This window comes from Panthera onca, chromosome A3 (genome assembly GCF_046562875.1).
Source record: "Panthera onca isolate mPanOnc1 chromosome A3, mPanOnc1 haplotype 2, whole genome shotgun sequence".
Taxonomy (NCBI): domain Eukaryota; kingdom Metazoa; phylum Chordata; class Mammalia; order Carnivora; family Felidae; genus Panthera; species Panthera onca.
In genome coordinates, this window is record NC_138341.1 from 75,062,049 (window position 1) to 75,074,415 (window position 12,367).

Genomic DNA, 12,367 nt, shown 5'->3' on the forward strand with positions numbered 1-12,367 from the left:
AGAAGCGAGGCGGGACTTCCGGCGTTTGAAAAACTTCCGGCGGGAACCGGAAGATGCGGTCACACACAGAATCCCGGGCCTTCTGACTCGCCGGGCGGGAAGGTGAGCTGAGCGTCCGCCTTGGCGGTGTTCCTGCGGGCTCGCGTGAACCCGGCGCCCGGGCTCCGGTAGTTTTGGGGCCATTTAAAAAATTCTAAGCGCTCATTTGGGAAATAACATCCCTTTTTAAAGTGAGAAGTGTCATTACATATTACGGTCTGCGGTCTGTATCTTCCAACCTACACCCGGAAAACCCCTCTTAGCTGCCGCGTGTCACCTGGCGCGTCTTCTCAGTCAAATCGCAGCTCTTAGCACGTAGGGACAGACGTGGGAAAACCCAGGCAAACCTAGCTTGTTTCCACACCTCAAGTTATCGGAGATGGGGGAGGAAGCACCCTTTTTACCATCAGATCATGGCCTTGTCTGCATCATCCGCATCCTCAGCAGCGTGTCTGGCATTTGGAGGCGCTGAATAACTCGAGGGAAGGAATGAATGGGAACTCTCTAGGCAACTTTCCTTAAACCTCCCCCGCGCTAGCATGTTATACTATAATGTTTGTGGAATGGGAAACAAGGCTGGTCTTGCTGTTTGGGGCTTTGGATTCTACCTACATAATTAGAACATTCCCTTTGAGTAAACCATCTCATCTACTGGATCTCAGGCTTCTTATTCATTAGGGGGGTGGGGAAGGACTGTCTGATTTCTCAGGATCTTTACAGGTCTGTTACTTTGTATTATGTAGGGATCTTTGCTGACATTCCAAGCACTTCTGTTTGTACCTTGGGGAAACTTCTTCAGCTGCCTCTTAAAAAGTTGTTCCCCTCTGCTCTTAACATTTCTAATTGTGGTTTTCCCATTTTTAAAGTAATATTTATGTGTGTGCAGGTTTCTTCACACCCCCTTCCCGATTTTCACTCACCCTAATTTAGTGCCTTCTCCCTTAGGACCATCACAGCAACTGATTTTGAATATGCTCTTGTGTCCACAGAGATAAGACAGCGTTGAGAGGGAAAGATCTTAAGCCACTAAGAATAAGAATTTTCTTCTGTACCATCACTTTTTCAAAAAGAAAACAATGAGTGCCATGTGTGATATTGCCTAATAGTTATGGGGGAAAATATATATTCCTTTATAGAGACCATTTTGTATATATTCTTATGTTCATTTAATACACGTATGTTATAGGGTAGCTATTAAATGCTAAGCTCTGTGTTATGCAGAAAAAGGCAAATGTGGTTCCTTCCTTCATGGTGTTTACTGCCATGAAGTAAACATGGGGGATGCAGACAATAAACAAGGATAATTCTAGATTATGTTATATAGTACTGTATAAAGGAAATAAATAGGGTCCTATAATAATACTATATTTTGGAAACCCATTTTAGGCCTAAAATGCTGAGCTGTAAGAAATGAGAAAGAGCTAGTCCATTGATAAGCATCGGGAATAGTGTTCCAGAGTGAACCTGAGATGGCAAAGAATCGTGGTTCATTCAGGGACTGAAAGAATGTTGTAACTGGCTGAAGAGCTGCAACAAATGGTAAATGTGGTTAGAAAGACAGGCAGGGGGCAGTCCTGTAGGGCATTTTAGAAGGTCATGGTAAAAATATGATTTGATTCTAAGTGGAGGATGGAGTGGGAAGTGGGAATGGTTTTTAAGCATTTTCTAAATGATCTTTTGGGTTCATATGTGGAGAATGGGTAGTAGAGGCAAGAGTGGAAGCAGGGAAGCCAGTTAAGAGGTTATTATAGTCTAGATAAGAGATATGGGGACTAAAGAGATCATAGAAATGTAAGCTGTATTTTGGAGGAAGAATTTATGTTGCTTATTAGTAGACTGGGAGATGACAGGAAAAAAAGATTTGCAAGGCTTTAGCTTAGCAAATGAAACTTTGGAGGATGATAGATGTATTATCTTGGTTGTGGAGATGTGTATACATATTCCAAAACTTACCATGTTTGTACACTTTAAGCATGTATAATTTATTGTATGTCATTTATAGCTCAGTGAAGCTGTTAAAATTTTTCCAAGGTTCTGGCTTAGCCACCTATTTAGATGGATGATGGTGCCATTTACTGAGATGGGAAAGACCGGTAGAAATGGGTTTTAAGACAAGAAATGGTTATCAAGATTTCATTGTGGGTATGTTACATTTTAGGTAAGTATGAGGCATCTACATAGTTTCTTAGGCAATATGAATAATTTATTATGTAAATCTGAATCTTAGGCAAGATTTGGGTTGGAGGTATTAGGATTGTTAATAAGTAGGTGATACAGATATTTAAAAGCATGGAAATGGATGGAATTTTGGTTAATTGAATGAGTCCTATGATATGAAGACGGGAACTTGGGAGGAGTGGAGATGGAGAAACAGCTCCTAGAAACATCAGTCTTTAAACTTGAATATGTATACCCTTGGGAGTATACCTGGCATAGGCAGTTTTGAAAAAATAATTTCTAGGTCCTTAGCTTCTATATATACTCTTTCTAGAACTAGTCTGAAACTGGCCTCCGTGCTCAAGCATATTCTCCTTCCCCACCTCCCTTTTCAAATTCATATTTTTCTTCTTGTCAGAGGATAAGTTTACATCTTACTCATCATTCAATGGTAACATTGCTTCCAGGGTGCCTAATAAAGGGGAATTTGGACATATTTGTTTCGGGAAAGAACAATATTTGTTTAATGGTTACTCAGAATTTTATGAGATTACCATGGGTGTGTCTACCCCTATTTTAAACACATTTCTGTTAAAGTGTGGAGTGAGAATTGGTGCATGGTGGTCTGTATGGGAATGTTCTGAATTCCGGTATATTGTAGAATGGAGAGGTGCGAGTAGATGCTCTAGTTGGGTTGTTTGTTGGGGGAATTTAGTATCTTCAGGTTTTTATTTTTGGGCTGGTCAGATTCTCCAGAGAAGAGCCTTTCCATTTTCCTCCCTGGAGAAAAGGTCTGACTAGGAGCTTAGTAGCAGAAGAGGACTGGTGGGGAGGGGTCCTCTTCATTTACTGTTTGGTCTGTATGTTTCTCATGCCCACAACTGTATTTGGTGTCCTGTAGTCTAAGGATGGTTTTATTCTTTCCAGACTTTTTCCCCGGGCAGTTGCTTAATAGCATGAAGTGGAGTAGGGCCTCTAGAGATATTTCTTTGCCTTAGACAACTTACACCAGCCCTTAGTCCCTTCATTCTTAGTTCCAAGGTATCAGGTACTGCTTCTTGTGATTTTTTTGATGATAGTGCAGAATAAATTGGTTTAGTTCTGAAGCACTCCCACTGCTGACTTGGAATTTTAATTTTTATATAGTGAAATCTGTTTGTCTTTTGGCTTTTGAAATTTTGAGTTATGCCTAGGAAAACTTTTCTTCCCCTACCTCCACTCTAAATTATGAAAATGGTCATATTTATTTTCTGTAGTACTTTTGTAGTTTTATTTTTTTTAATGAAATTTTTTTTATTTTAGAGAGAGAGCGCATGAGTCGGGGAGAGGGGCATAGGGAGAGAGAGAGAGAGAGAGAGAGAGAGAGAGCTTTTTAAAAAATTTTTATTTATTTTAGCGAGAGAGAGCTCGAGCAGGGAGAGGGGCAGAGAGAGAGAGAGAGAGAGAGAGAGAGAGAGAGTCTTAAACAGTCTCTATGTTTTGCACAAAGCCTGACTTGGGGCTCAATCTTGTGACCCTGAGAGTATGACTTGAGCTGAAGTTAAGAGTCAGACCCTCAACTGACTGAGCCACCCATGTGCCCCTTGTAGTTTTATTTTGTACATTTTATTTTTAATTTATTTTTTATTTTTTGACTCTTTTACATTTATTTTTTAATTATTATTTTCCCTTTTTTAAAATTTAAATTTTAGGTAACATACAGTACAATATTGGTATCAGGAGTAGAATTCAGTGATTCATTATTTATATACAACATCCAGTGCTCATCACATGTGCCCTTTTTGGTACCCATCACCCATCTAGACCATCTCCTACCCGTCTCCCTCCATCAACCTATAGTTTGTTCTCTATTATTAAGAGCCTCTTGTGGTTTGTTTCCTTCTTTTCCCCTTCTTCCCATATGTTCATCTATTTTGTTTCTTAAATTCCACATGTGAGTGAAATTATATGGTATTTGTCTTTCTCTGATTGACTTATTTTGCTTAGCATAATACATTCTAGCTCCATGTTGTTGCAGATGGCAAGATTTCACTTTTTTGATGGCTGAGTAATATTCTATTGTGTATATATACCACAACATCTTTATCCATTCATTAGTCAGTGGATATTTGGGCTCTCTCCTTAGTTTGGCTATTGTTGATAATGCTGCTGTAAACATTGGGGTGCATGTACCCCTTCAAATCTGTATTTTGGTTTTTATCCTTTAGGTAAATACCTAATAGTTCAGTTGCTGGATCATAGGGTAGTTCTATTTTTAGGTTTGTTTTTTTTTTTTTTTTTTTTTTTGAGGAACCTCCATACTGTTCTCCAGAGTGGCTGCACCAGTTTGCATTCCCAGCAGCAGTGAAGAGGGTTCTCCTTTCTCTGCATCCTTGCCGACACCTGTTATTTCTTGTGTTGTTAATTTTAGCCATTCTGACAGGTGTAGGGTGGTATCTCATTATTGTTTTGATTTGTATTTCCCTGATGATTGGTGTTGAGCATCTTTTCATGTGTCTGTTAGCCATCTGGATGTCTTCTTTGGAAAAATGTCTGCTCATGTCTTCTGCCCATTTCTTGTTTTTTGGATGTTGACTTTGGTAAGTTCTTTGTAGATTTTTGGATACTAACCCGATATCAGATATGCTTTTTGCAAATATCTTCTCCCATTGTGTAGTCTGCCTTTTAGTTTTGTTGATTGTTTTCTTCACTGTGCAGACTTTTATCTTTATGAAGTCCCATTAGTTCATGTATACTTTTGTTTCCCTTGCCTTGAGTGATATGTCTGGTAAGACGTTGCAGTGGCTGAGGTTAAAGAGGTTGCTGCCTGTGTTCTCCTCTAGGATTTTGATGGTTTCCTAGCTCACATTTAGGTCTTTCATCCATTTTGAATTTATTTTTATGTATGGTGTAAGAAAGTGGTCCAGTTTCATTCTTCTGCATGTCGCTGTCCAGTTTTCTCAACACCATTTGTTGAAAGACTTGTCTTTTTTCTATTGGATATTCTTTTCCTGCTTTGCTGAAGATTGATTGACCATATAGTTGTGGGTCCATTTCTGGGTTTTCTCTTCTGTTCCATTGATCTTTGTGTCTGTTTTTTGTGCTGGTATCATATTGTCTTGATGATTACAGCTTTGTAATATAGCTTGAAATCCAGAATTGTGATACTTCCAGTTTTGTTCTTCTTTTTCAAAATTGCTTTGGCTATTTGGGGTCTTTTGAGGTTCTGTACTAATTTTAGGATTGTTTGTTTTAGCTCTGAGAAATATTTTGCACGTTTTAAATTATTAGTTGTGTGGAATATATTTTTGTTCAGGGTATGGCAGTAGGACTTAAATATTTGTTTTCCTCCAGAAGGATAGCTTGTTGTCTTAATACAACTTTTTGAACAACTCATTTCTGCCTTGATTTGAACTGGCACCCCATGATACACTAACTTTTTCTGTTTGTGTTTTTGTTTTGTTGTAGTCAAGTTCATATAACATAGAAATCAAAAGTTACCTATTCCTTTATGATCAGTATCTAGAAACACTTATTTGAAGAAGGCTGACTGGCATAAGCGTACAGTGCCACAAAGGGAAGTGAAGGAAAAGATGGAAGATTATCCTGTCCACTTCCTGGAGACTGTTTTCCTTTTGTTCTCCTGGTTTACTCTGGGTGCACTCTTGACTAATCTGCAACTACTGGACTGAATTGAGCTAAAGAGCCGAGGGCACGTGTATGCTTTTGTGACAACCCCTTTGTATTTCTATGAAGCATTCCTTCTTCTTCTAAGTGGAAGTTAGAACTGGAGGCATTGTAACATGACTGGTTAAAGGGTTCCAAGCATGTCAGAGTCTAATGTAGATTTTAGGGTTTGACATACACTCTTTAGGTAATAAAATTTATTAGCTGAAGTAAATTTGCTGACTTCCTATATTGTAGGATGTCTCAGGTTATTTGTCTCCGTGTTTTGAAGAGCTGGTAACTATTTCTAGTGACATTAGTGATTATTTTTTATTTTCCAATAAGTCTTTTATTTAAATACCATAAACTAAGGGAATAGATGTTCTTGTTTTAAGAATAACGTGGCTGCCTTTTCAGTCCATCAACATTTATTTGACTGTCAACTTTATAGATAGGCCTTTATATTGTAAGAAGATATAAAAGTGGGAAAATACTTCTTATCCTTAAAATAGTTTGATAAAGGACTTTATAATTTGCTGTCTGATAAAACATCTAATAGTGCTTGCGGTATATTCACTCATGTAACTCTAAAAAAACCTAAAAGTTGTCACCCTACTGGAGCTTACATTTTTCCAAAGGTGGCCCACATTCCTCAGGCTTTTGAAACCATTGGAAGGCTGTTAGCTGCTCTTATATTTGGTAGCCTCATAGGAGGGGAAACTGGTGTTTGGGCTTTTGAATACTTCTCATTTTTTTTCTGTGGCATTTTTTTTTAACAGCGGAGCTATTGGAGTGTTAGTTTTGAGTGGCACATCGCTTTGTAGACAACGTTAAGTGATCAGTTATTCAGGTGATTCACATCATGCTGATTTTATCTTCTGTTTCTTCCAGATGTCATCATTGCCAAGAAGAGCAAGAGTCAAGGTCCAGACTGTGGTATCCAAAGATGAATTCTCTTCCTTCTCAGAGTTGTAAGCATATTGGTTTCCTATGGGGTTGGGAGAATGATGTATATTTTAAGGACAAATGCATTCTGTCACTTACTAATGTAAGTCATTTGGGTTGAGGAAGACTGTTGTCTTTTTCATTCATTCACGGGACAAATATTTATTGAACTCATGTTGTGTACCAGGCTCTGTTTCGGTGTTGGTATTCAACTATTGAACAAGGAGAGAGAAAGTAACCAAGTATATACCATGATATTTACACTAGAGTGTAAGCTCCATGAGAGCAAGGAGTTTTTTTATATCACTTCAGAACAGGGTTTCTCAAAATCAGCACTATTGACCAGATAATTCTTTGCTGTGGAGACTGTCTTTTGTATTGTAGGATGTAGTAGAGACCAGGAATGCTGGTCTCTACTAACTAGTGCCAAAAGGATCTTCCCAGTTTGATAAAATTGTCCCAGTTGTGACAATCAAAAATGTCTCCAGACATTGCTGGATGTTCCCCAGGGGGAAAAAATTGTCCTCAGTTGAGAGCCTCTGCTTTAGAGCACTGTACTGTATGTGCCCTGAAGTTATTTGTTAAATAGTGACTGATAAATATTAGGCAGTAATAAGTACTCTAAAAGAACATTAAACAGGGCAAGGGATAGCATGGTGAGTGTTCTGGTCAGGAACCATCTTGGATACAGTATTCAGGAAACTTCTTTTGGAGGATGTGGCAAGAGATCTAAATGAGATTTGGAAGTAACAACTTGCCAGGATACGGGGATGGGTGTTCCACGTGGAAGGAGCAACAAGTGCAAAGACCCCGAGGCAGGAATGAGTTTGGTGTGTTTAGGCAACAGCAAGACAAGGGTGGCCAGACAAGAGTCACCAAGGCTGAGAGTGACTAGAAATGAGATTGGAATGGATGGGACCTAATAGGCCTTGACAAGGTGTCAGCATCTTATTTTGAAGTTATCTAACTGGACCAACCTGAGTTTGCTCCTAAGTGAGTCACAGATACACCAGGTGGAGTTGTCACACAAAGTAAACTTTATTTGCAACAAGTAAGGAGATCACTGGGAATATCTTGCAAAGCTGTGACTCCCCAAAAGAGGGTGAATAGGTACCTTTTGTTTAGGGTTAGGATGACAAGAGAAGCCTTGTCATTGTATGTGGAGGTGGGCATAAGGTCACACATGCACCTTAAGGAAACATGCCCATACATACATTGCATGTTATGTAAGTGAGGCTTGTGGCCCTCCTTGGGTGGAGGTTTTAGTATTATAACAAGGTAAAGGTAATTGCTGGACATTTCAGGGGTCACCCTAAGGTCTGTCTGTGCAGGTGCGAGTCAGGTTTAGCCCAAAGGGACTGGGTGGACTGGCCCTGCAAGAGGTCTTGTCAGGGAAGTCCCATCACCTGAAGGGTGGTTTTGGGTTTCATTTGCCTGATTTAAGGGATAAGTTGCCAGAAAGAAGAACTTAAAGGAAAATGTAAGACGGGAAAAATGTTAGTACAAGCAAGTGGGCAGTAAAGGTTAGGTCTTGGGGTCTAGCTGGTGACAGGGGGTTGGGAAGCCATTGGAAGGTTTGGGCAGAGATGTGACATGATCCGGTTTACATTTGTAAAAGATCATTCTGGTTTCTTGGTGGAGAGCAGACTGTAGGGGAGCAAGAATGGAAGCAGGGGATCAGTTAAGGAGATTATTGTAGAAGTCTAGGGTCCTGGAAGTGAACGTGGTGAGGAGTCTAATTTGGGATATATATATTTATTTATTTAAGTTTATTTAGTTATTTTGAGAGAGAGAGAGAGAGAGAGAGAGAGAGAGTGAGTGAGCTGGAGAGGGGCAGAGAGGGAGAGAGAGAGAATCCACTGATGTGGTCAGTGCATGGAGCCCGATGCGGGGCTTGAATTCACTAACCGTGAGATCATGACTAGAGCCGAAGTCGGATGCTTAACTGATTGAGCCACCCAGGCACCCTGGTGCTGGCTTTTTATGTAATTTAGGATGTTTCCTACAGCTATTTCCCACTCTTTACATTGGTTTGAGGAACTTCATTTAAATTAATTTGATTACCACTTAGGAAATTGTTAAAGTGCTTTCATTGGTATAATAGCAAACCTCACAGACTGTGGTGTGACACCACCCAGTAACTTGCGATACGTAATGAATGATTTCCTCTGTCTTGAGTGAGTGAGTGAGTGAGTGAGTGTGTGTGTGTGTGTGTGTGTGTGTGTGTGCGCGCGCGCGCGCGCGCATGCGCTGTATAGGTGAGAGGGGAATGGAGACACCTGTGATTCATCGCATATCCGGACTATTTTTACATTGGCCTTTGATCAGCTCTTGTTTCAGTACTTAGCAATATGTATTCATAGCTTGTACTCACATCATTCCATTTTACATTAAACACCTCCTACTTTATTCTTTTTTTTTTTTTAAACGTTTATTTATTTTTGAGACAGAGAGAGACAGAGCATGAATGGGGGAGGGTCAGAGAGAGGGAGACACAGAATCCGAAACAGGCTCCAGGCTCTGAGCTGTCAGCACAGAGCCCGACGCGGGGCTCAAACTCAAGGACCGCGAGATCATGACCTGAGCCGAAGTCGGCTGCCCAACCAACTGAGCCACCCAGGCGCCCCCCTTATTCTTTTTTCGAGAAGCGTGTCTTTTTGCCTTTAACATTTGGCTTCATTTTTCCTTCATTTTCTATCAATTTACTCCTAGATCATCTGCCTCTGAAGAAGATGACAAGGAAGATAGTGCCTGGGAGCCCCAAAAGAAAGTCCCCAGAAGTCGTAAGCAGCCTGTTCCCAAGGAATGCAAACCAAAGAGGGTGCGACGGGTAAAGAAGACCACCCTACAGATGAGTGATGGCTCGGAAGGTGTGGCTGTTAAGGAGGAGCTGGTAGGTGCTTTAGTTGGATGGAGAGAACACTGCAGTGCTTTCCTAATTGGCAACGCTGCTTTCTTCTAACAGAGAAAAGGATGAAGCAGGTAGATGACAAAACTTCTCGGGCAGTGGTATTCTCTGCTGTGGGCCTTAATAGTATTTATCATCAGGTCCACTGTATTGGAATGGAAAGGGTATTAATCAACTCACATATTTTTTGCTATAAGCAAACACTATATCTCTACCAAACTGGATTAAAAAAAAAAGCCAAAAAATAAGTTATAGACTTTATTGCATTACAAAAAAATTAATGCATCTCCAAAATCATTCTCTGTGCTATTCCTTTAAATAACTGCTTCCATAGTACATTTGAAAGAATACTCTTAATATGTAACAGAAGCCTGACTTTCAAGGGACATATTTATTATGTATGGTTGGGGACATTACATTGTACTTTCCTGTGCCCTTGGATAGGGCTTTTATTTAAATCAGTCTTTTCTCCTATTATCCTCTGTTTCTTCATCTTTGCATACAAGCTTTTCACTGAACACACTTTTAATGGGCGAATGGGCATTACCTATAGCTGAGAAAGTGTTGACTTATATCATCTTGTTGGCAGAATTTGGAGGTTTTTTCATTAAGCATGGCATGGCTTTACTTAAAGGTAGCTTGCTTGCCTAACCTATGAAATATCTCTTAGTTCAGTGGTTGTTGGTATTAGAGTCATAAACCCTTTGAGAATCTGATAAAAGTTATGAATGCTCTCTTCCCATGCCTGTCTTCTAAATTTTAAAGTATGGTTCAAGAAGTTACAGTTTAAGAAACCTTGTCATGGTGATTTCTTGATCCTTCCAATGATGCTCAGTTATATGTGTATAAGGGGAAAAGAGAATTCAAATAGAAAGTCTCTCACTTAAGAAACATTCTGGGGAGCACCTGGGTGGTTCTGTCAGTGAAGCGTGCGACTTCGGCTCAGGTCATGATCTTGCCATCCATGATTTCGAGCTCCGTGTTGGGCTCTGTGCTGATACCTCGGAGCCTGGAGCCTGCTTCGGATTCTGTGTCTTTCTCTCTGTTCCTCCCCCGCTCACACTCTGTCTCTCTCTCTCAAAAATAAACAGAGATTAAAAAAAATTACATTTAAAATAAGAAACATTCTGGGAAGTTTTTAGAATTTCTTCCAGAATTGTCAAAATTCACATGTTTTATACCTCAGTGAAAGTACTTTTAGCATGTTAGAAGATTTCATTTCATTGGATTTGGCATTTTGCTCCTCTAGCCACCGCCAAACAAAGTAATTGAAAACCTTATTTTGGGTCGAGCTAGAATTGGTAGCCTGCTGATAACTTTGTTTTTACTAAACATCATAGACAAAATTCATCATTATTTAGTGTCTTCCTCTCTGTGTTGCTGGCATTGACCAACCCATTGGCCACTCCTCTTTGTTTTTTGAAGACTTCAGCTCAGCTCCTACTTCACATCTCTCTTTGCCACCTTCTGCCATTGTTTGTAGTGATTTCCCCTCCACTGGGATGAGCTCCCTAATGCCCTATGTTCCTGGTTCTTTGACCTTCTCATCTCCAGGGACTGTTTCGTCTTCTCTGCCTCTATCACCCCTCTCATGAACTCAGCCTGAATCCTGTCATCATTAGAAACTGTTACTACTGGCATTCTTATTCAGCCATCCCACTTTTGGGGCACTATCTCACCATTTCCTGTTCTCCCAGCTCCCTGTTTAGGTACTCTCACTGCCACTGTTTTATAGCCTTGACACAACTTCTCACTGGTAGCTCTCAACCTGTGGAACTTGAAAAAATGTCAGTGACAAGGTCACTCTAGTGTTCTAGTGACAACCTCTGTTCTAGACCAGTTAAGCCTGGAAAGAATTGTGGGGGTTAACCTGAGCATCCGTGGTATTACTTTCCTAAAGCTCCTCAGGTGACTTCTGTGGACAGCCAGGGCTGAGAGCCATGACCCAGATCTGCATCACAGATCACTGCCAGTCAGCCCTTTTCCTGCCTTACCTAGTCTAGACTACATAGTGTCTCATTTAAATCACTTTTTATTAGTCACACCGGTTTTGCCCTTCTTGCCTTCAATCACATGTGGATGATCAACCCGACACTGGGTGAGCCATCGCCTCTCTTCTGCCAGCACTGAGCAGCTGACTGTTGCTGAAAATGGCCTTGACCTAATTTGTTTTCCTTTAGATTCATAATCTCAGACCTCAAAATTACACTAAAAATACCTGGTAGACTCATTTTTTTTTCTCTGGCAGATTTGTTTTTCCAATTTTTTCTCTTTTCTTCAACTTCCTAAATTTCTTCCTCCTCTTTCCCTCTCAGCTGATGACATTGCCTTTTGCATATTTGAGAATATATGGAGCTTCCTGTTGTCTCACAACCGGGCTAGCTGTATTTGTGTTCATTGTCCTGTTACAGTGGAGGAAATGTCATCCCTCCTATCCAGAGTTAGTCCCACTGCTGGGGCTGTCAATGCCATCCCCTCTGAATCAAGGTCTGTGTCGTTAGGCATCCCCTTTCTTTTTTCTTGTCAACTTTTCTTCCAGTGGCTCAGTTGCTACAGAGTGTAAAAATGCTCTTTAAAGTCTAATTTTTAAGAAGCGTCCCCTTGACTCCTTATCCCTCTCCAGTTCTCTGTCAAGCTCACACAGTACAACACAAGGCAAGGCCAAGGCCTGCT

At 40.4% G+C, this 12,367-nt stretch overlaps 1 protein-coding gene across 3 annotated transcripts in view; it reads left to right on the forward strand.

The window, feature by feature from the left end:
• The first annotated feature begins 26 nt into the window (after window positions 1–26).
• SRBD1 (S1 RNA binding domain 1) overlaps window positions 27–12,367 on the forward strand; it is a 203,974-nt gene continuing 191,633 nt past the window's right edge. For 2 of the 3 annotated variants that reach the window (XM_060607037.3, XM_060607099.3), the window contains exons 1-3: window positions 27–102; window positions 6,733–6,812; window positions 9,499–9,679. In XM_060607037.3, the coding sequence (XP_060463020.3) occupies window positions 6,733–6,812; window positions 9,499–9,679 (261 nt within the window). In that variant the 5' untranslated portion in view covers window positions 27–102. Of the gene's footprint in view, window positions 103–146; window positions 168–6,732; window positions 6,813–9,498; window positions 9,680–12,367 lie in introns of those variants that run through there. The other variant, XM_060607042.3, reaches the window with a different exon arrangement.